This window comes from Tupaia chinensis, unplaced genomic scaffold (assembly GCF_000334495.1).
Source record: "Tupaia chinensis unplaced genomic scaffold, TupChi_1.0 Scaffold138407_1, whole genome shotgun sequence".
NCBI lineage: Eukaryota > Metazoa > Chordata > Mammalia > Scandentia > Tupaiidae > Tupaia > Tupaia belangeri.
The window spans coordinates 1,603,751-1,628,506 of NW_006198305.1; the positions used below are offsets into that span (position 1 = coordinate 1,603,751).

Sequence of the window (24,756 nt, forward strand, 5' to 3'; positions counted from 1 at the left end):
TGGAGAAGATCTTCTTGGGTTGATTCTATTTGGGGTCCTTTGTATTTCTTGGGACTGGATCTTTGAGTGCCTCTCTAGGTTTGGAAAGTTTTCTTGCAGGATTTCATGGAATAGATTATCAATGCCCTTATGAGTCTCTTCTCCTTCTGGGATGCCAATTATCCGGATATTTGGACATTTGATGGTATCTAGTATTTTTTGTATATTGTTTTCGAATTTTTGGGCCATTTTCTCAGTCTTTGTGGTGGATTTTTCTAGGCCAGAAAATTTCTCTTCTACGTCTGAGATTCTATTTTCTGTGTGATCTAGTCTGCTTTTAATACTTTCAAGAGAGAGTTTGACTTCCTATATTACAGTCTTCACCTCTAACAGTTCCATTTGATTCTTTTGTAAAGTGTGTAATTCTTCTTTTAGATCTTGCATGAATTTCCTCACCTCCCGGAACTCGTCAGCTCCTTTTTTCTCTCTCTTCTGCAGTACATTGTCTTCCTTCTCTTCCATCTCTGTTAGCTTTGCTATTATGAATGTTATAAATTCTTTATCAGACATTTTCATGATTTCCATTGAACTGTCTGTTAATGAAGAGGAGTTATTCTTTTCCCTTGGAGGAGAGGTATTTTCTTGCCTTCCCATATTTCTTGTGGTCCTGCGGTGATTTCTAGTCGTCTGATGGATGGTGTGTTTCTTCTCAAACTTGAAGTTCAATCTGAGCGTCCAGGAGCATGCAGAAAAGGAAACACAGAGAAACAGCAGCAACAAAAACAACCAAGAAACAGAAAAAGAGAAGAAAAAAAACCAAAAAAATAAAAAAAAAATTAAAAAAAAAAAGCAAAAATAAGAAAACCACGCAGTGCAGTTCTCAGTAGCCGTGAAGGTGTCTTCTGAGGCCTGCTTCCTTGCCTCTCCTTGGTTGAGATGGGGAGAGGGGATTATTGACAAGATAAAGGGAAAGGAGGGGCTGAAAACCAAGAAATTGGTTTACCTTAAAAAATTTTAAAAATGAGAAGACAGAGACAGAGGTAGAGAGGGACAAAGACAGAGACAGGAGGCTTGAAAGTCTTCCTACCACATGAGTTTGTGGGCTGGAGGCTGAATTATCAGTGGAAAATCTTCATTTCTCCTATTCCCCTGAAATCACTAGTTCTCAGTAGCCATGAAGGGGTCTTCTGAGACCTGCTCCCTTGCCTCTCCATGCGATTTTGTGGGCTGGAGGCTGAATTATCACTGGAAAATCTTCATTTCTCTTATTCCCCTGAAATCACTAGTTCTCAGTAGCCATGAAGGTGTCTTCTCTCAACCTAAATTTTTAAGCATAATTTCTTGTATTTAACTTACATGAAGCTAGTAGTGTTAATGATTTATCATTATAAAATTTGACTATTCTTTAATATTTTTGTCATATTTGAAAATAGACCATGTATAATTTCTTATTTTTAAGAACTAAGTTAATTAAATTTATTTAACTATTATTTAGCAGTCTTTACTTGAGTCATAATTCATCTTGGAGTAGGAATCTAACATTCATTTTTACTATACTAAAAATTTATATTTAGTCTTATATGTTCTTTTATAAAGGATAGGACCTTGCTGTTCTAAGTAAATGGTTGTAGGAAATGTCTTGGATTTTATGAGTTGTCTTCAGGTTCTAAAAGCCACTTGCAAAGACATAGAGATATATAAGCTAGGTTTTGTTTTGTTTTTTGTTTTTTTTTTCCTATAGGGCACGTTCGCTCGCCAGACAGAGAGAGACAGAGAGATAGAAAGTGAGAAATCCTCTCCCAGAGGGGATGGCCACGCCACATCCCTTCTCCTCCATTCTCCTCTCAGGATCTTGGGTACGCACACACATGCACCCGATGTGAGTTTAAGCCACCAGGTCCGGCACTCGAACCGCGGTCGACTACATGGGAGTCCCGTGACATAGCCATTACGCTAACTGCTGGTCCCATAAGCTAGGTATTTGACTAGTAGAATACACTTTCAAATTTTAAGGACCATGTATATTTTTGTGAGGAAGTTTAAGATTTCAAGTAAGACCATTAGAGATTATATATATTATATCATTGATTTTTCAAATATATTTTTTCAAACTATTAAAAATCACATTTTCTTTCTGTAGTGGTAAGTTCCTGAAAGACACTGTTACTCTTGAAGATGGACAAATTGGAGAAAGACCAGAAATAATTTATCACGTAATTCATACTATTTTATTGGGTTCTCTTGCAATGGTTATAGAAGGGTAAGTGTTCTTGACATGATCTGAATGTTTTTACCAAGAGTGTCCTTTTTGATGATCACACATGAATACATTCAAGAATTCATTTATAAAACTTTATAAAAACTGAATATCTATAAACCTTCTTAATCTAACTAGAATTTATAAGGGCATAATTATAGAAAAATGAACTGACGTTTACTTATACATTCATTTATTAAAAAACTATTGAATATCTTCCAAGTTCCAGGCATTATCTAGAGGCTGGAGGTACATATGGTAGCAGGCAAAAGTGGACACACAGTCTCTAACTTATGTAACTTATGGCTTTATGGCTCCAACCCCCAGACCACGGTACCAGTCCATGACCTGTTAAGAAGCAGGCTGCACAGCAGGAGGTGAACAGAGGGTGAGCAAGTGAAGCTTTATCTATTGATATTATTTACCGCCACTCTCCATCACTTGCATTGCTATGTGAGCTCCACCTCCTGCCAGATCAGCAACATGAGACTCTTGTAGGAGTGCAAACTCTTTTATGAACTGTACACGTGAGGGATATAAGTTGTGCATTCTCATAAATTACCACTCCTACCCCCCCTGTTCCCATTCATGGAAAAATTGTCTTCCACAAATGCAGTCCCTGATGCCAGGAAAGTTAGGGACTGTTGGCCCAATGGATATAATAAATGTTAATTGTATAAAAATAAAATCACAGCGTTAGTAAGTGAAAGAGAACTGAGTCCTTATGTGCTGTGAGAACACATAAAAAAACATAGTTTCACTTAAAGAGAACAGGAGGATTCTCTACGGAAAAGGTGCTTGAATTAAGACCCTTAGGTGAGAAAGAGTGAAAGAATAGCCCAGCTAGAGGAGATAGCATATGCTAAGGCCTGCATTAGGAAGTGTCATTGCACATTGTTGGGAGGGATGAAAAGGAGCTTAGGCTAAAATGCAATGGGCACGTAGTCTCTTTGAGACTCTGCTTTCAGTTCTTTTGTGATACATACCTAGATGTGGAATTGCTGGATATAATGGTTCTATTTTTAAGTTCCTGAGGAAGTTCCATAATTGTAATCCTGCCAACGGTGCACAAGTGTTCCACTTCTTCACATTCTCCCTGAGCTGTTATTTTGTTTTTTGCCAGTGGGCATATGCACCTGCATGAGAGAGAGAGAAAGAAAGTACCCTCTAATGGGTCATGATCACACCAGAATCCCCTTTCATTTTTCCATCCTGTTAGGATTTGGGGTACTCACACACACAAATATTGTGCGTGTTTTCCAAGCTGCTAGGGCTGGGATTGAACTGTGGTTGGCCATGTAGGATCCAGCTTTCTATGAACATAACTTAACTGTCACACTGTGGAGCCAGCCCTGTTTTCTGGTTTTGTGATAGTTACCATCTTTTGATTTGCATTTCTCTGATGACTAGTGATATTGAGCATCTTTTCATATGCTTATTGGCCATTTTTATATCATTTTGGAAGAAATTGTTGAAGTTGCTTTCAACTTGTTATTTTTTAGTAGGGCTATTTGGTTTTTTAATGTTGAGTTTTAGTTTTCTTTATATTAGTTGTCAGGTGTATGATTTGCAAATATTTTCTCTTACTCTGTAGGTTGGCTTTGAACTTTGTTGATTGTATTGTATTTAAGTTTGGTATAATCCTTCCTGTGATATTATGCAACTTTTCACAGTTATCCAAATTATTTAAGAATATATAATATTATGTTAACATTACATTAAAAAGCAAGTTATAGTGTGACCATAGTTTTGCTAAAAATCATATTCTAGCTAAGTAAGACGAGTTAAAATAAAGCTAGTGCTGTGAGAAAGGTATACATAAGATGCATTAGTCACCCAGAGTAGAGATACTAACTCAGTTGTGGAAGATGGTAGGGGAAGCTAATTTAAGGAAGGTTTCCTAAATGAAGTGACAGTTTTAAGTAGTAGTGATTTGCCAGAGTATTCACTTTACCATGTATGTGTTGTTTGTGTGAGAGAGAAAGCGTGAATGAGAGAGAGAGAGAGAGAGAGAGAGAAAATGAGAATGGGGACCAGCAGGTGGCTTGGTTGTTAAGGCACTGTATCCCACATGAGCTGATCCTGCAGTTTGAGTCCCTGACATGGTGGCTTGGAATGTGTACTGGGTGTATGTGTGTGCATGCCCAAAATCTTGAGGGAAAAATGGAGTAGAAGGAATTGTCTTTGCCATCCCCCCAGGGGAGGGGGGTGATTTCTCAGTTTCCTTCTATGTCTCTATATGTCTCTCTCCAGAGAGCTCTAAGGACCCTATGACAGAATCTAAAACAAAAAAAAAGAAGGAAATGAACGAAAAGAATAAGAATGGATCACAATCTGTGTAACAGTAAGTTCTGGAACCAATGGTATGGGATGAGTGTGAGGGCAGTGGCCAGGTTACTTAAGCTCTCTCTAGCAACAATGGCAGAGAAAAGTTTTAGAAAAATAGGATCAGAGGAAGAGAAATCAATTAAGGTATTGCAAGAGTCTAGAAGAGAGTGGCAGTGGAAATGGAGCAAAAGGATGAAAGCTAAAATAATTTAGGAATTGGAAGCTGCATGAGTAGGAACTGTGGTGGAAGGACCTTAGGAAGAGGTGCAACTCAGAAGTCAAAGTAGGAGTTTTAAAAAGAGTACATGATCAGAGTGTGGAGGGTGAGAACCAGAGGACTTCTAGGGTTCTGTGAAGGGAATCAGAGTCTAAGGCAGCAACTAAAGAAGCGTACAGTTGTATCAGGAGCAAGATATTCATGTGCATTTATGGTGATTACAGGATGGACGCATTGAACTTGTTTTGCAGACTCTGCCTGGAACATGAATATTTAGGGAAGTAGTAGGAGAAAAGACTGAACATGTGAGTTAAGTTCAGATTTTAGAAGACTCTGAAAGTCATTTAAATGAGTTTTCAGTAGGCACTAGGGAACCACTAATGCTTTTTGAACAGAAAGTATCATAGTTATGTTTGGAAAAGACTCATCTAGCATTTGGTTGAGTTAGAGGATAGTCTAAAGGTAGAGATGTTACTACTGGAGCGAAATGGTGTGAAAAGGAAGGATTTGGCGTCAATGGACTGATCTCTAGTATAGGGGTTTGTGTTCCAGGGGACATTATATACGTTTAATTCACTGAATGATGCCCCTGGAGCTGTAACCAGACCCAGTATTGATTTTGGCTGACTGGAAGAATAGGTTTCTGTTTTAGAAATGGGGAGCTAGTAGTTGACCAGAGGAAACCAGTTCACTTCCTGTTTTAGCCACATGTATTCTCTGTACGTACACAACTTCTCTCAAAGTCTGAGTAGTGAGACCCTCTTCCTGCCTCTATTTCTCAGTGAATAAATAAACAAACTAACTTACTTTTAAAATTTAAAATAAAGGCCATGCCATGGCCTCGTGGCTAAGGCAGCAAGATCCCATAGGCCAACCCCACAGTTTAAGTGCTGGTCTGGCGGCTTGAAAAACACACCAGGTGCTTGTGGGAGTATGGGTTACAGTGTAACCAAACCTCATGGGGATTACCTTCTTGTTTTCCTTCACTCTTTCTATCTCTCGGTGAGCATGTGTCCTTCTGGCAAAAATTTTTTAAAAAGTTTATTAAATGCATGAGTATTTCTTTATTTTTTGCATTTCATAGCTTTGCTGTTTTATAAAACCATAATAGTTGAAATTTATACTGTGGCCTCAGGATCTTTCTTTGTCTTCTAAGTTTGACAGCAAGCTTTTTTAAGCTCTCTTTGCCATTTTTAGTTTTTTCCATTTTCCTTGGGAGAGGGACTCTTTGTTTCCTTTACAACTTACAACACAATGTTTTGTTTTGTTTTTTTTTTAATTTCTGTAAGTTCATTTTTCTGTATACTTGGATTTTTAATCATTTTAATTTAAGATTTTCTGGTTTTCTAAAAGCTTGTTTCTTTTATGAGTGAGAGACAGAAGAAAAAGAGACAGCATCCTCAATAGGGTCTTGAGGCCATGATCTCCTCTAAGCTATCAGCCAGCCCTATATCATGGGCAGATGTGTGCCTGGTATACCCAGAGGGAGCTCTGAGCCCAAACTGGGTATATTCCCTTGTCATGTTTTAGAAACACATCAACTTCTGGCACCAATAAGCCCAGTTTTTAATATTTATTTTTAGAAAGTTGATCTTAGGCCAACTGATGACATGAGAGTCGAGGCAGCTGGATCTCACATGGGTGACTGCATGATTAGAATCCTGAACCTGGGAGCTTGAAAAACATGCCAGAGACACGTAAATGTGTGCCCAAAATCCAAAAGAAGGGAGAAATAGAAGACAGATAATGATATGACCATTCCCCTTGGTGGGGGTGCTTTCTCACTTTCCCTCTCTCTCTATCTCTCTCCAGCAAGTGCACAAACCCTCTGGCAAATAAAATAAGAACAACAATTTTAAAATGAAAAATAATTGAAGATTAATCCCAAAAGTAATATATGAACACTGTAAGAAACCCAAATAAAAAAGCAATATGTGAAGTAAAAAATGAAAATCCCTCCGTTCCGTTCCTCAGAGATCGTTAGCTGTATATTTCTAGATGTTATTTTTACTTGTACTATATATTTGCATTTCAAAAAACAAAAAAGCAAGCTGAGCATGGCAGCTTTTTATTTTCTTTAAGAATTATTTATTTAATTCCATTTGTTGTTATTATTTTTTAATTTGAACAGAGAAATGGGAAGTGAGAAAGCAAGCCACCAGGCCCGGGCCTCAAACTGTGGTCATGTGGTCAGTCATGTGGGAGTCCAGCACTTTAACCACCACGCCACCTGCTGACCCTGAGCATGTCAGCTTTAATACCAATACTTGGGAGGCTGAGGCAGGCAGCTTGTGAGTTCGAGGCTGTCGTGAGCAATATAGCAAGATCCTGTCTCTTTAAGGAAAAAGAAAAAAAGGCAGAAAGCTAGGGGAACACTGTACATGAAGGTTTACATTTTGTTTTTTTATTTCTCATAGTGACTTATTTAATCAGTAATTATTAAAGGTCACTCCAGTTGTTTTCAGTTTTCTTGCTTTTAAAATAATATGCTAAAGCCAGCAGATGGCATGATGATTAAGGCTTTGGGCTCCACATGGCCAACTGTAGTTCAAGTACTGAACCTGGCAGCTTGCTTTCTCACTCCCCAACACCCACAATCTCTCTAGTGAGCACTCTTGCCCTGTGGGAAACAAACAAACCCATTATTTTAAATTCTTAAAAAAAATTATTTTAATTTTCTTTTTGGAGAGGTTTTTGCTATAGGGCACATACGCTCTCCAGACAGACAGACAGAGAGATAGAAAGCGAGAAATCACCCCCCAGGGGGTATGGCCACACCTCAGTCCCTTCTCCTCCATTCTCCTCTCGGGATCTTGGGCACGCACGCACACGCACCCGGCATGAGTTTAAGCCACTGGGGCCAGGACTCGAACCGCGGTCGACTACATGGGAGTTCAGCAACATAGCCATTTCACCAACTGCTGGTCCCAAAAAAGAATTATTAATTTAGATTTATTTTTTATTATTATCATTATTTTAAATTTGCTATAGGACATGTGTGCTCACCAGAGAGAGATAAAGCGAGAAAGCAAGCCTCCAGTTCTTGGATTCAAACCACGGTAGGCCATGTGAGAGTCCAGCACCCTTAGTCACCATGCTACCTGCGGGCCTCATCTGCTTATATATCTATAGGGTAGATTACTGAAAATGGCATTGGCTATCTTAGAATATTTAAAATTTTTATAAATTCTGCCAAACCACCTTTTATAAAGGCTTTAATAGGGCTGGCAGGTGGCACAGTGGTTAAGGTGGACACCCACGTGGCTGACCACAGTTCGAGTCCCAAGCCTTGTGGTTTGCTTTTTCTTTCTCTGTTCAAATGAAAGAATAATAGTAACAACAAATTGAAAAATTAAGTTATTATTTTTTTTTCACTATAGGGTGCATGCGCTCCCCAGACAGACAGAGACAGAAAGCGAGAAATCACCCCCCGGGGGGGATGGTCACGCCACAATCTCTTCTCCTCCATTCTCCTCTCGGGATCTTGGGCACACATGCACATGCGCCCGATGTGAATTTTAAGCCACCGGGTCCGGGATGCAAACTGCGGTGGGAGTCCAGCGACATAGCCATTATGCAACTGCTGGTTCCCCCAAATTAAGTATTTTTTAAAAGGTTTTGATAGTTTATAGTCTCTCTAGGAGTACAGTTTTACTATAACTTCATTGATATGCTTTTATTCTAATTTGATTATTTATGAATTGGATAACAGTCTGTTCCTGAAAATTAGAGACTATACTTTTTCATTCTCCCTTAATGTTTTGTTGTTTTCTTGGAAATAGTTCTAAGAAAACTAAGAAAAGGCATGGAGACTATTGATCAAAGGATGTCTCCTATGTGATTTATTTTGTTTTTCCAGCTTGAAATATATCTGGACTCCTTATGTGTGCATGTTAGCAGCATTTGGTGTATGCTGTCCTGAGCTTTGGATGACATTGTTCAAATGGCTTCGATTAAGAACGGTACACCCAATATTGTTGGTGAGTCATTGTTATTTTCTGTGAAGTATTTGTTTCTCCTCTAGTTATATGAGATCAAATCCTGAGAAATGGAAACCACTTTTTTTTAAAAGAATTATTTTATTTAGGACCAGCAGATGGCGTGGTTGTTAAGGCGGTGAACACTCCCGTATGGCTGTCCGTGGTTCACGTCTTGGACCTGTTGGCTTGCTTACTCATTTTCTCTCTCTCTCTGACAAATTAAAAATAAATAAGTGAATAAATAAAATTAAATAAAATAATTATTTTTTTAGAAGTGTATTTCTAAAGAAATTACAGTGGTTAAGGTGGACACCCACGTGGCTGACCACAGTTCGAGTCCCAAGCCTTGTGGTTTGCTTTTTCTTTCTCTGTTCAAATGAAAGAATAATAGTAACAACAAATTGAAAAATTAAGTTATTATTTTTTTTTCACTATAGGGTGCATGCGCTCCCCAGACAGACAGAGACAGAAAGCGAGAAATCACCCCCCGGGGGGGATGGTCACGCCACAATCTCTTCTCCTCCATTCTCCTCTCGGGATCTTGGGCACACATGCACATGCGCCCGATGTGAATTTTAAGCCACCGGGTCCGGGATGCAAACTGCGGTGGGAGTCCAGCGACATAGCCATTATGCAACTGCTGGTTCCCCCAAATTAAGTATTTTTTAAAAGGTTTTGATAGTTTATAGTCTCTCTAGGAGTACAGTTTTACTATAACTTCATTGATATGCTTTTATTCTAATTTGATTATTTATGAATTGGATAACAGTCTGTTCCTGAAAATTAGAGACTATACTTTTTCATTCTCCCTTAATGTTTTGTTGTTTTCTTGGAAATAGTTCTAAGAAAACTAAGAAAAGGCATGGAGACTATTGATCAAAGGATGTCTCCTATGTGATTTATTTTGTTTTTCCAGCTTGAAATATATCTGGACTCCTTATGTGTGCATGTTAGCAGCATTTGGTGTATGCTGTCCTGAGCTTTGGATGACATTGTTCAAATGGCTTCGATTAAGAACGGTACACCCAATATTGTTGGTGAGTCATTGTTATTTTCTGTGAAGTATTTGTTTCTCCTCTAGTTATATGAGATCAAATCCTGAGAAATGGAAACCACTTTTTTTTAAAAGAATTATTTTATTTAGGACCAGCAGATGGCGTGGTTGTTAAGGCGGTGAACACTCCCGTATGGCTGTCCGTGGTTCACGTCTTGGACCTGTTGGCTTGCTTACTCATTTTCTCTCTCTCTCTGACAAATTAAAAATAAATAAGTGAATAAATAAAATTAAATAAAATAATTATTTTTTTAGAAGTGTATTTCTAAAGAAATTAAAAAGGAATTTTTAGATTAAATTAAATTTATTTATTTTAATTTGACCAGAGAGGGACAGAGTAAGAGAGGGCGAGAGAGCCAGAAAATGAGAAAGCAAGCCACCAGGTCCAGGACTTGAACTGTGGTCAGCCATATGAGAAGTCTGCTCCATGCGACTTGCCGGCCCCGTGAGATGGAAACAATTGAAATGGCATGAGTAAATCATATTATGGCTTACAGGTAGATGAAGAGATCCTGTGGAAATCTTTTATTTCTGATTATAAAAGTAATGAATTTCAGGCCAGCTGATGGCATGGTGGTTCATGCACCTGAATCTGACATGGTTGCCTGTGTGGTTAGAGTCCCAGACCCAGCAACTTGGAAAAACATGTGAGGCATGTGTGCATGCACATCCAGCATTCTTAAAGGAGGGATAAATAAAGGAGTTACTGCAGTGCGAGTATCCCGCATGGAGAGTGCTTTTTCATTTTTCCTCTGTCTCTCTCCAGCAAGCACATGCACCCTCTGACAAAAATTTAAAAAAAAAAAAAATAAAATCAATTCCAGCACATACAACTTAAAAAAATAAAAGCTGAACAAGTAAATCGACTCAGCTGTGGTGACACAAATGGGAGGATGTTTTTGGGGGCTGTCTGCATGTAACGCCTGGTTGGTTCTTGGCCCAGCCTAAATAGGCTTCACACAGTGTTGTGTGCCTGTGATCCTAGCAAATTGGGAGGCTGAGCAAAAGGATCACAATGTAGTGTAACTCTGTCAAAAATGCCTTTCTTGCTCTTTTCTCTCTCATTCTCCTTATAACAAAAATAAATAGAGTGGACAAGAAATTAACTAGAGAAATGGAAGAGGATGAGGTCATGGTGGCCTCACGGGTCATGCTGTGGAGCTTGGTCTTTACTCACAGGCAGTAGGAAGGCTTCGGGATTTATATGCCTCATAGGGATTAAGAGTCAGACAGCTTTTCTGTTAGCTCACCATTACAGTTCTGTGAAGGGTAGGCTCATGGACAAGTCTCAAGCCATGGTGGGTGGAATTAATAGAAGCTTCAAGTTATTTAATGCTCACTATGTGTTAAGTACTATTCAAAGTATTTCATATGCTGTTTAATGCTAGGTTTTACTTTCTCTGCTTTATAGATAAGGAAACTAAGGCTTAAATTGTTTAAATAACTTGTTTGAGAGTAGAGTTTGTAAGTGTGGAAACCACGATATACATCCAGGTTTTTTCTGATTTCAAAGCTCATTCAGTTAGTATTGTGCTATATTGGAGTGAAAAAAAAAAAGTAGTTTGAAAAGAAGATTATAAGGAGTCCCTACTATGTGGTGCTGGCCCAACCATGCCTGGAATATAGCCTTTAGCTCTGGGTTCCATAGTTTAAAGGAACATGAAACTCTCAAACAATTTCAGAAGAACATGACCAGATAGTATAAGAACTTGACACAAATGTGTGTTTCCTATGCCATAACTAAAACAAAACAAAAAAGATCAGGAGAAAAAGATGTTCAGAATCCAAGCCCTTTTCAGCACCAGAGTTCAAGCCATTACCACCTCTTCCCTGGATCCTTGAAAACAGCTTCCTAACTGGTCTACCTGCTTCTGCCCTTGCCCTGTGAAGTCCATTTACAACACAGAGACCACAGCGATCTGTGTAAACTAAATACTGCTCTTCTGCTCAAAACCGTCTGATGACTTCCCAGCTCTGCAGGTCAAAGCTCAAGTCATGTGCACTTGGTTACATGCCTGTCCTCTGACTAAGATCCAAGACCTAGGAGGCCAGGGTTTTAGCATGTTTTGTTCATTATGCTAATACGAGCATCTATACCAGTGCCCAGCACAGAACAGACACCCAGGACATTAGTCTTGATAACCATGCGAGTGATCTTTTACCATATTTCCAGGGCTACAACATGTTCAAATCAGTCCACGCAGGATCCCTGCAAATCTTGATAAGGGAGATATGGGCTCCATTACTCACCAAATCTACTTCTAGTCCAAAAAAAAAAAAAAAGATTATAAGTACTTGATTAAGTATGAGAGAATGAGGCAAAAGGAGAAATCATAGGTATTTGCTAAGTCTCTGGTTAATATGTCTGTAGATCATGGGGTCACCAATAGATATGGGATGATAATAAGAAGAAATCTGACTTTGGCAGAAAGATGATGAATTATATTTAATAAAGTCATGTTGTAGTTTGCCGGTCTTATTCTCCGAAGAATTTATACATCCTTATTTAAAAATAATAATGGGACCAGCAGGTGGCAAGGAGGTTATGGCACTGGATCCCACATCGCCAGCTGCGTGGTGAGTCTTGGACCCAGTGGCTTAAAAAACAAACCAGGTGCCTATGTGTGTATGCCCCAAATCCCAGGAGACTGGAAGAGAAGAGATTGTGCCATGACCATCCTTCTTGAAGAATGATTTCTCACTTTTCCCTCTCTGTTTCTTTCTTTTTTTTTTTTTTTTTAAAGAATTATTTATTTATATTATTATTTCACATGAGTTTTGCCAGAGAAAGACAGAGAGAGAGAGGGAAAGTGAGAAAGCAAGCCACCAGGTCGGGACTCGAACTGTGGCCAGCCATGTGGGAATTCCAGCACCCTAACCACCACGCCACCTGCTGGCCCCTTCCCTCTCTGTTTCTGATGAGCACAAGCACCCTATAGCAAAAACACTTTTTAGAAAAGTATGTTAGCTATTTTTCCCATGTTAACTAATTGTCTCTTTTGTCTTGTTTTTGTTTTTTGTTTTTTAAGGTTTTTGCCAAAGGGTGAGTACGCTCACCAGAGAGAGACAGAGAGAGGGAAAGTGCGAAATAATCTCCCAGGGGGGTGGCATGCCACAGTCCCTTCTCCATTCTTTGATTTTAGGCATGCACGTTCCACACATGCGCCCAGTGTGATTTTTAAGCTCCAGTGATCTGGGACTCAAACCGTGATCAGCTATGTGGGAATCTAGCACCTTACACCATGCTCTCAGCTCACCCAATTCATTAGCTTTTGTTTTTGTTGTTACCTTTTCATGTAGTAGTTCTGTATCCTTTGTAAACTCCTGATAACATAAATTCCTAGCAAAAATTTCAGTTATTGATTTATTTCTTGAGATGTTACTATGAGATTACCTTTTCATTGTTTTCCCTGTAGTAAATATGGGCCAGCTGATGGCATGTTGGTTAAGGTGACTGGATCCTGTATAGCTGACTGCGCAGTTCAAACACCAGACCTGGTGGCTTTAAAAACACAGAGGGTGTGTGTGCATGTGTGCCCAAAATCCTGAGGGAAGGGAAAAGAGGAGAAGAAATTGCAGTGTGACCATGCCCCATTGGGGTGCTTTCTTGCTTTCACCCTGTCTGTTTCTCTCTGGTGAGTGTATACACCCTCTGGCAAACTTTATAAAACATAATGGTGAATATATGTGTCTCACTTTACCTCCAGCTTATTGATATGGCTGAAATTCATTGGTCTTTCCCATCTCACTTTGTGAACTAGGTTCCATGCTGGCTTTATTTTCATAAAAATGTTTACATAGGGGCCAGCAGGTGGTGTGGTGATTGGGGCACTGGACTCCCACATGGCTGACTGTGGTTCAAGTCCTGGGTGCAACGACTTGAAACTCACATTAGGCAAATGTGCATGCATGCCCAAAATTCCGAGAGGAGAATGGAGAAGGGATTGTGGCATGGCCATCCCCCTGGGAGGTGATTTGTTGCTTTCTCTCTCTGTTTCTCTATAGATCTATAGATATTTATAATTATAAAGATAAGTGATTGGTCACAGAGTTAGTGTCTACTACCTACCTCTAAGAAGTGTATTTATGCATAACCCTCTTTGCTTTAATATTCTAGGCTCTTATTCTGAGCATGGCTGTGCCCACTATAATAGGTCTCAGTTTATGGAAAGAGGTAAGAAAATTAGATTGTACTTTTATATTACTAAATATAAAAATTATTTGAAAGATAATAAATTAATATGTGTGGGTAGGAAATTTATATTGAGATACTACTGTAATAGAATAAAAGTATCCAGTCTTAGTAATGCTTACATTTTTGTCATTAAGAAATGATAGAAGGGCTAAAACATTTTGAGAACAACATCTGATTCAATTTTCTGTAGTCTAAAAATGCTATTGTTAATTCAGTTTATGATTGGCAAAGGAATTTTACTTGACATTGAGAATATTCTATAAGCCCCAATTTTTAATATCTGTGAAATGATATATATTCTTTGGCTTATTATAATGTAACATGAAACTAATTGCAATAAAGCTGCAAACTATTTAGCCTCCAATTTATTTATTTAGTATGTGAGTACATGAAAGATACGATACAACCAGTGATTAATTGTGTAGGACTGATGAAAATATTACGGAATATAGGGAGTGATTTGTCAAAAGATAAGATTATTTGGATGAAGAATAAGCAAGTCATAGAAAAAAAGCAAAGTAATCTATGCCATTTTTTTTCATGTGAACAATGTCTTAATGTCATTTGTTTGAAGTTAGTCTCTTGGTCTTTGAACTACACTGCAGCAGTTTTTAACTTGCGTGTTATTTACACATACCTTTTGGATTTTGTTTTGCATTTTAGTTTTTTCCAAGATTAATGACAGAGTTAACAGAATTACAGGAATTCTATGACCCAGATACGGTGGAACTTATGACCTGGATAAAGTAAGAATTAAACTATCCAAGACTGTTGCTAAGCTATTAATTAATCACTGCATGCTTTCTAATGAATTCAGGGGAAATAATACTTAATAATTTTCCAAATGTTTTTCATAAAACTCAGGAATTCTGTCTTTAGAGATATGTAGTTTTTGATTAGACCTGTAATTCTCATCTTCTAATTAAACTTGTCTTCTTGTGCTTGAAAATATAAGTATGAGATTTGAGACTCTCATTGTCGAACACCAGAAATGGAGAATAAAAAGAAAGATACCTTTTTTATTTAGCCAAGAGGAAACTTTTTAAAAAGTTTCTTTCTTTCTTCTTCTTCTTTTTTTTTCTTTTTTGGAGAGGTTTTTGCTATAGAGCACGTGCACTCGCCAGAAAGGCAGAGAGAGACAGAGAGACAGAAAATGAGAAATCACCCTCCAGGGATATGGCCATGCCTCAATCCCTTCTCCATTCTCCTCTCGGGATCTTGGGCACACACACACATGCACCCAGCTTGAGTTGAAGCCACCAGTCCGGGACTCTAACTGCGGTTGACTACATGGGAGTCCAGTGACATAGCCATTACACCAACTGCTGGTCCCAAAAAATTTATTTTTTGAATGAGTGAGAGACAGAAAGAGTGAGAGTGATGGTAAGACAGTATCCGCTAATGGGGTTCTGACACTGCAGCGAACCTCCAGCCTTAGCCATCTCTGGATTATGGGCATCTGTGCACTCAGTAGACTCAGGGAGGTCTCTGGATATAAACCCAAATCCCTCCTATGTGCATCATCCTCACAGAGCATCTGATTTCACCATTGTGTCACTGTCTTGTCTCAAAATACTTCCTTTGCCCTGAGTTGGAGATGGGGTGGGTGGTAGAATGCTGGTCTTGAAACCAAAGGGTTTAGATTTTAATGCCTATGCAGGACAAAAGATGTGGTCAGAGGCCTATGGAAGCAAGAAATTGGAATTTTCAATATATATAACATGGGGACCCTCTGTCAGTAAAAGGATGGAATAGCAAAATATTCACCAAATGGTAGAGAAAGATCATAAGAAAGCATGTTTGTCTTTGCTTCAGTTCTTGGTCAAAAAAAGTTCCTCTCTGAATTGCTAACAGTTGGATCTAACTTCACATATCAATAAGTTTTTAGTTTGAAATTACATTTGTCTAATCCAGGAAGCCCTAATCAAGAAATTAACCTAAAAAGTGGTTTTAGTCTTATCTGGTATGCCTGATAGATACTCAATCCAGGCTACATAGGATTCCATAAATAAGGTTTCATGAAGGTTTGCGCTAAGATTATAAAACACATGAGGAAACTGTACAGCAAGTATTAGTTATGGCTAGTGGTAAACAGCAAATTAGATTCCTGCAATTTCTGGTAATAAAGTTTGTGTCATGTAGATATTGTTGCATAACAGATTGCCACAAAACTTAGTGGCTTATAAACAATAAATATAGGACTATTTTTGCTCCATTTAGAGTAAAATATGGTAGGTCAGTGGAGAGGATTCTCTGGATCTAACTAAACCAGCTTAACTGGGACTGGATAGCCTGGCATGGCCTCTCTCACATGCCTGAGTTTGGCTTGGTGTTAGCTAAGGGGATCAAAGTGACTTGGTCTCATTTCTCTCATCATCTAGCAAGTTCACCCAGGCTTATTCGCAAGATGGTAGCTGTAAGTTCCCCGGAGTAGCAAGAGAGGATAACTCTCAATGTCATGCATGTTTTGCATTTCTGCTCTCATGTTTGCAGTTGCCCCTTTGGCCTAAGCAAGTCCCATGAACAAAACCAGAGTTTCTTCCAAGGCCGTGGCCATAGGCAAGAGGAATTATTATAGCTATGTTGTAACCTATCTACCGCATGGATAGAGACTGTGAAATACCTATGTTGTAATTTATGAAAGATGTAGAAGAAGAAATGAGAACATGAAGAATGAATAAAAACTATCCAAAAAAAGGCCAGAAAGATGGGGGGGGGGGCAGACAATGAGGAGTAGATTTATAGACGCCAGAAAGATGGCGGGGGGCAGACAATGAGGAGTAGATTTATAGAATAGGTATATAACAATGTGGTCTTATTATAATGTCCTGATACTGCAAAGACTCCCCTTATATGAATTCAAAATTATTTTCTTTAGAACATTCTTAAATATTGCTCATTGAAGGCTGGCATATGGCATGGTAGTTGAGGCGCTGGACTCCCACGTGGCCAATCACGGTTTGAGTCTTGGACCTGGCGGCTTGCTCTCTCACTCTTTTTCTCTCTCTCTCTCTGTTCAAATTAAAAAAATAATAATGATGAATAAAGTAAAATAATTCTTTAAAAAAATTTTGTTCATTGATACCTTTTTATGCATTGTATCTACCATTGTAGAGCACTTTATATAACTTTGTATTGTCACTAAGAAAAGAGGAAGTTACATCTCTGTGTGTGATTTACCACAGTATTTTCACATACAACAAAGACTTGAACAATTATATATTAGACAATTGTACATCGGACAGTTGTGCAATGGACAGTTGGCAGTTATGTTAGTATAGCATAGATTTTTTTTGTATGTTTTCTCACTACTGAGGACTGTCTGTGGCCATGTGCCCTTTTTTTTAGTTCTCAAGCCTGGCATGATGCCTAGTACATACCAGGTGGGTGCTGAATATTGAACACAGGAAACAATAAATGGAGGCATTAGATCAACCCTTTGGGACCTGCTCGTAGGTTTCCTACCTTGTAAATGGCCTCTATCTAGGCCTTTGGATCACAGTTCAGAATGGAGAACCTCCGTGTGTTATTTGGAGACAGACACATGGGTAAAGATAGGCAAGTAGCAGGATGATAGATGGTTTTGGAAGGGGTTGTGGTGGTTAATATTTGCAAAGGGTGAATTTGAGAATTTATAGTATCAACCATTGAATTAGCCACCCTATCTGAAGTAGTATTTTCTTGTTACTATCTCCTTACTCTGCATTATCTTTAATAATAATGTTACCATCTGACATACATATTAATTATCTCCCCTTGCTCTCTCTTTTATTAAAAGTTTCTACATTTTCAGCACTCAACACAGTGCCTGAAAGGTCCAGCCTGGTGGTACAGTCAGTAGCACACTGAACTTCAGTGGTGGAGGCAATATGGTTTTCTGTGGGCTCAGGTTTGAGATCAGCCTAAAACACACTGGGCATGCACGAATGCCTAGGATGCCAATTAGCTGGAGGTCTGGGGCAAAAGGATGGCAGCATGATGAGAGACTATTGTGGATGCTTCTCTCTCTTTCCTTCTCATGTACGTGCTCATGTTCTCTATTTATGAGTAAATAAATAACTCTTAAAAACAAACAAAATAATGCCTGGGGTGTAGTAGATGCTCTTTTTTAAAAAAAAAAAAAACTTTATTTATTTTAATTTAACTAGAGTGAGAGAGAGAGAGAAGGAAGGGGAGAGGGAAAGTGAGAAAGCAAGCCACTAGTTCCAGGACTCAAACCGCGATTAGCATGGGGGAGTCCAGCGCCCATAACCACCATGCCCCCCCCTTTTTTAATGAATCCAGAAATAAAATGATAACTGACATTGAAAAAGTGTAATATATTAATACATTGTAGATTGCCTGAGGTAATATAAGTCAATGATGTAATAGTATACTTGCCTTTTCAGTGTGTAAATCTTTATGGTTCTTTGCAGAAGGCAAGCTCCAGTTGCAGCTGTGTTTGCAGGGAGTCCACAGTTAATGGGTGCAATTAAATTATGCACTGGATGGATGGTGACAAGCTTGCCTCTTTACAATGATGATGATCTTCTCAAGAGAAATGAAAATGTAAGGCATTTTAATTCTACAATTGTGTCTATTTTACAGCACTCTGTATTTTCTTACAGTTCTATAGTGATTCATGAGTTCTAAGTTAGTAAGACAATCCAAATAATTTTTGAAGAGTTAAAGGTTTTTTTTAGTATAGGGTGCATGTGCTTGCCAGAGAGAGAGAGACAGGGAGAGTGAGAAATGACTCCCCTAAGGGGGATGGCCACACTGTAATTCCTTCTCCTCCATTTTCCCCTTGGGATTTGGGGCATGCATGCACATGTGCTCAGTGTCTTTTTCAAGCTGCTGGGTCCGGAACATGAATCACTGAGTTGGCTTGTGGGATTCAACCCCTTAACCACCATGTCACTTGCTGGTTTAATTTTCAAAAGATAGAACATTTAGATACTACATTTAACCAAGAGGAGAGTTAAAATAAAAAAGATTCAGAGATTAAAAAGATTAAAGATTAAAAAGATGAAAAATTAAAAGATTTTACACATATTTCTAGGAAAAGTATTTACTTTTCTGCAAAGTATTAGGAAAACTGAAAAGTAATTTTTTTTTTTTTTTTTTTTTTTTTGAGAGAGAGATTTTAGCTATAGTGCTAAAATCTTGCTGGAGAGACAGAGAGAGATAAATAATACTCCAGAGTGGATGGCCACACTGCAGTCCCTTTCCCACTGTTCTCCTCTCAGGATTTTGGGCACATGTGCTCATGTGCTCAGCATGAGTTTCAAGCTGCCAGGTCCAGGACTCAAACTGTTCAGTCACGTGAGAGTCCAGCACCTTAACCACTGCACCACCTGCTACCCTGAGATTCTTTTCTTTATGTAATGCAAATTACTTAAAATCCAGTGTGCTGATTAGATGTACAACTCCAAATATACTGAAAACCATTGAACTGTATTGAGTTAATTGTTTTGTTAACAAATAAAGAAATAGTTATTTTTGTCATTTTCCTAGCTAGGGTATAATATCTAGAGATAGGTAAGAGCAGTGTAAGATGTTAATTCCAAAACCATAGTTTAGAAAGTCACATTTTTTTTAATCGCCAGTGTGTGCTTACCAAAGACTGTGCCCTGCCAATAGGGCATAGTCTCTTTTCCATCTCTCCATCCTTTGGGATTTGGACACACATGTGCCCGGCATGATTTTCAAGCTTCCAGGGCTAGAACTTGAACCATGGAGGGCCATGTGGGATCCACTCCCTTAACCACAAGGCTATAGGGCTGCCTGTCACAATTTTTTGTAAGAGAAAGTTATAAATTTTGTTTTTGTTTTATATTTTCTTCAATTTTATTTATTGAATACATTTTTTTTAAGAATTATTTTATTGATTTATTTTAATTTGACCAGAAAGGGACAAAGAGAGAGAGAAAGCGAGAAAGTAAGCTGCCAAGTCTGGGACTTGACCACTTGAGTGGTCAGTCATGTGGGAGTCTAGTGCCCTTAACTACCACTCCACCTGCTGGCCCCTGAATAAGTCTTTTCTAACTGGCAAGTATACGAAAGTATTTTCAAATATCTATACAAATGTGAATATTGGAATTCTTGAAGATAAACTATTATGAATTTAAATTAGTTGATTAAAATTTATTTTTAGAATGATTTATATTCTTTATTATTATGATTTTTAAAAAATTTGCTATAGTTATTAGAGAGAGACAGAGAGGAGGGAAAATGAGAAAGCAAAGTATGGTCCTTACTCTCTTGAAATACAGTTGGGAATACAATCAACAATCAATCAACAATCATAAAAACATTTCTTAGAAGATCATATATTGGGACCACCAGATGGTGTAATGGTTACATTGCTGGACTCTTATGTAGTTGACTATGGTTTGAGTCACACTTAAAACTCACCGGGCGTGTGTGTATGCGTGTACCTGAGATCCCAAGAGGAGAATGGAGGAGAAGGGATTGCAGCGTGGCCATCCCCCTTAAGGGTGATTTCTCGCTTTCTGTCTGTCTGTCTGTCTCTCTGGCAAGTGCATACACCCTATAGCAAAAATTTTTCAAATAAAGAACATCTTGTATTAATACTAGCATTTTATGGAATAGATTTTAAGAAATCCATCTCTTAGCCTGCTACTATATCCTAGTGGTTAAAGGCGCAGATCCCACATGGCCAACTGTGTGGTTTGAATCTCAGCCTCAGTGAATTGAAAAACATGCCAGGCGTGTATCATATCAGTCCAAAATCTCAACAGGGTGGAGAAACAGAAGAAAAGGATTGTGGCATGACCACACGCTACTAGGCAGTGCTCTTTCTCTTTGTCTCTCTGTGACAATAGAAAAAAATCCTCCATCTGTCACATTAGTATCCCCAAACACCTTTTATAATTTTCTATGTTCTCTTCTAGCCTATACCTCTGTACATGATATGTTTTTTTATGGTTGTTATCAAGATTGCATTATATGATTTTAGAATTTATTTATACCAGGGAACAGCAGGTGGCACGGTGAGTAAGGTACTGGATACTCCCACATGGCCGACCATGGTTCTAGTCCAGGACCTGGTGGCTTGCTTTCTCACTTTCTCTCTCTCTTTCTGTGTGTCTCTCTCTGGTCAAATTAAAATAAATGAATGAATAAATAAAATTAAATAATTCTTTTAAAAAAGGAATTTACTTATACTACATTATATGTTTTAGATTTAGTCTTGACCAATATGAAACATGAATATAGCTTCCTAAGGGCACAAACAAAGTCTAGTGGTATCTTTATTTTCCATAGATAGTATTCACTACTAAGAACACAGGGCCAGCCAGTGGTGTGGTGAAGGCAACAGGATCCCACTCGAGCTGGCTTTGCAGTTCGAGTCCCAGACCGGCCTTTGAAAAACATGCTGGGCACCAAGCATGTGCTCATGCATGTTCAGAATCCCCAGAGGAGACTGGAAGAGACAGGATTGCAGCACGGCCAGCCTTCCAAGGGGTGATTTCTCACTTTCTCTCTTTTTCTTTCCACACCTCCTGCCCCCCATGGAGTGTACATACCATATAGCAAGAACCAAAAAAAGGCAAAAAGAGTGTAATAGATGCTCAAAGTATGCTTTGGATTAACAGAAATTTTAACTGTCTTTTAAAATCAGTTTTCATTATATCTTTTTAGATTTACCAAATCTATTCAAAGAGATCTGCTGAGGATATTTATAAAATACTGACCTCCTACAAAGCTAATTACCTAATTGTTGAGGATGCTATCTGCAATGAGGTGGGAACTACAAGAGGCTGTAGGGTTAAAGATTTATTAGACATTGCAAATGGCCATGTAAGTAACCATTGGGAAAGTTCACTATTTTGAGGAAATGGTTTTATTTAACCTTGTGTAATCTTCAAACTTTAGTTTGGGGGCTTAACTAAGAATATAACTGAGAGTCGTGTAGTAATGGAGAGGGCATGCAAAAAGTGGTTCGAAGTATTTTTTTTATTGTACAAAAGGAAAGTTGGCATTTTGGGAAAAAAAAAAAAAGTAATTTTACCAGTATCTGTGTTCTTTATTCTTTGCCTGTACTTGTCAGTTTTCAACATTTATGCACAAGAGATAGCATAATTGGGTTTGAATGCTTATTTTAACTTATTATAGTAATCTAAAGAATAGCCTGTTGCATTATTTTCTTTCGTTGCAAGATGGCTTATAATTTGATTCACATCTAAAAAAATTGCTTACTAAATTAAATTAACACAATGCTTGTACATTTAGTCTGTTATCCACAAAAGCGAGTATGTTCAGGGCCACTTGAACTGTTAGGATTTAGCTGTATTTTTTTTTTTTAATTAATTAATTAATTCCCCCCCACACACACATTTTATTGATTCACAAAATACCTCAAACTAAAATATGGACAAAGCTAGAATCTAGTGACAAGTGCATTGTAATTTTCTTCTGAAACTTTTTTTTTTTTAATTACTTAATTTACATTCATTCCCTGAGGATCGTCACAGCACACAAAATGTGATTTCCCATCCAGAATAGACTGCATAGTGGCTGAATCATACATGTTATCATCAATAATTTTCCCTTCCTAGTTTCATATGTTTATGTGTGTATATATATATATTTTACCCTTATTTCTTACCCTCTGCCATTTCCCACCCTCCTCCCACACCATCTCAGGTGTCTACCGCTGTTTTCCATTCCTTTTTTTCCCCACATTTTGTTGATTCACAAAATTTCTTAAATAATCTAACTACTTTCAGTAGCAAGTTCAGCTGGTATGTACGTATCTGTGAATACATGTCTGACTTTAGTTGTGAAACTTTGAGTAGAATGTATATACTATAAGGTACCACCTGGTTAATGCTATATAGCTTACTACAGTCATTAAATAGGTATTTTATTAAATATATTTTTTAATTTCAAGAAAAGTAGTTTTAACTTTAATAAATCAAAGAAATGCTAAGGAATTTTGCTTAAACCTTAAAGCCAGGAAACAGGTTAGGATTCTGTTCAAATAGTAGGTACATGACCCTATTGGCAGCTCAAAACAGGACAAAAATCCTTAAAACCAGAAAACAAAACGTAGAAGAAAATCAGCAGTGTTTTAGTCAAAAGTCATAAAATTCTATTTCACCTGTTGAGTCTCATGTACTTAATATCTTTTGTTGTGGTTTGATCTAACTAGTTAAATTCCAGGATATAATATTCAACTCCAGACTCTTGCCCATGATTAAGTTGGCCATTTTCTTAGTTTTTGAACTCTCATTTCTGTGTGTCTGTATTTAATTTTCCTGGCATAGCACTCCCTTGAGAACTTTTTGGAGATCTGGTCTGGTATTGGTAAATTCTTTCAAGTTTTGTTTATCTGAGAATGTTCTTGTTGTTTCTTCCCATATGAAGGATAATTCTGCCAGGTAGAGTATTCTTGGTTGAAATTGCTTTTCCCTTAACACTTTGAATATATTTTCCCATTCTTTCCTTGCTTGCATTGTTTCCGATGAGAGGTCTGCTGTTAGCCTGATGAGATATCCTATGAAGGTAACTTGACATTTCTCTCTTGCCAATCTTAGTATCTTGTCTTTGTCTGTGGTTTTGGTCAATCTGGCTATAATGTGTCTTGGGAAAGCTCTTCTTGTGTTGATTCTATTTGGGGTCCTTTGTATTTCTTGGGTCTGGATCTTTGAATGCCTCACTAGGTTTATAAAGTTTTCTTGCAGGATTTCATGGTATAGATTACCAATTCCCTTAAAAGTCTCTTCATCTTCTGGGATACCAATTATCCAGATGTTTGGACGTTTGATGATAGCTAGTATTTCTCATATATTATTCTCATTTTGGGGGGCTATTTTCTCAGTTCTCATGGTGGATTTTTTCTAGGCCAGCAGTTCTATCTTCTACATCTGAGATTCTATTTTCTGTATGATCTAGTCTGCTTTTCATACTTTCAAGGGAGGTTTTGATTTCTTGTATTATAGCCTTTATCTCTAACAGGTCGATTTGATTCTTTTTTATAGTATGTGTTTCCTCTTTTAGATCTTGCAAGAATTTCCTCACCTCCTGGAACTCATCAGCTTCTTTCTTCTGCCTCTTGTGCAGTTCAGTGTCTCTCTTCTCTTCCATCTCTGTTAGCTTTGTCACTATGAATATTCTAAATTCTTTATCAGACATTTCCATGATTTCCATTGTACTGTCTGAGGATGAAAAGGAGTTATTTTCCCTTGGAGGAGAGGAATTTTCTTGCTTCTCAAATTTTTTGTGACCCTGAGGTGATTTCTAGTCATCTGATGGATGGTGCGTTTCTTCCTAATTCTTGAAGTTCGATCTGAGTGCTCAGAGGCATACAGAAGGAGGTGATCTGCAATCTTGCTTTCGTTTGTTTTCACTCTTTGTGCATCAATCACATTCAGTGGGAATAGAGGAATATTCTGACCCTAATCGTATTCCAGTGTTTGGAAGCTGTTCACTTGGACCTGTCTAGACACTTAGTGCATAGAGGCTGAGGAGCCAATGAATAAAGAAAAAGAATTAGAGAAGAGAGAAGAAGAAAAAATAAAATAGAAAAGAAGAAAAAAATAAGAACGATTATAAAAAACATAAGATTTTAATTTTAAAAAGCAAAAAATGAAAGTCGTGTGCCGCATGATATTGACATTTCAGAGCTGAAGGTCAGTATTCATCTCAGGATGGGCCTGGCCTGGGTTTGTGCCTTTCCTAAAAGGCACCAATTAACACAATAAAGCAGGAGCTTGAAAGCCCAGACAATAACTTAAA

General features: G+C 38.0%; 1 protein-coding gene across 1 annotated transcript in view; it reads left to right on the top strand.

Annotated features, from left to right (window-relative positions):
* The window catches only part of DPY19L4 (dpy-19 like 4), an 81,579-nt gene that overhangs the window by 51,050 nt on the left and 5,773 nt on the right, over positions 1-24,756 (top strand). Inside the window, exons 13-18 of the mRNA XM_006161317.3 lie at positions 2,120-2,239; positions 8,641-8,761; positions 13,933-13,989; positions 14,674-14,756; positions 18,426-18,558; positions 21,658-21,816. Of these exons, the coding sequence (XP_006161379.1) occupies positions 2,120-2,239; positions 8,641-8,761; positions 13,933-13,989; positions 14,674-14,756; positions 18,426-18,558; positions 21,658-21,816 (673 nt within the window). The remainder of the gene's footprint in view (positions 1-2,119; positions 2,240-8,640; positions 8,762-13,932; positions 13,990-14,673; positions 14,757-18,425; positions 18,559-21,657; positions 21,817-24,756) is intronic.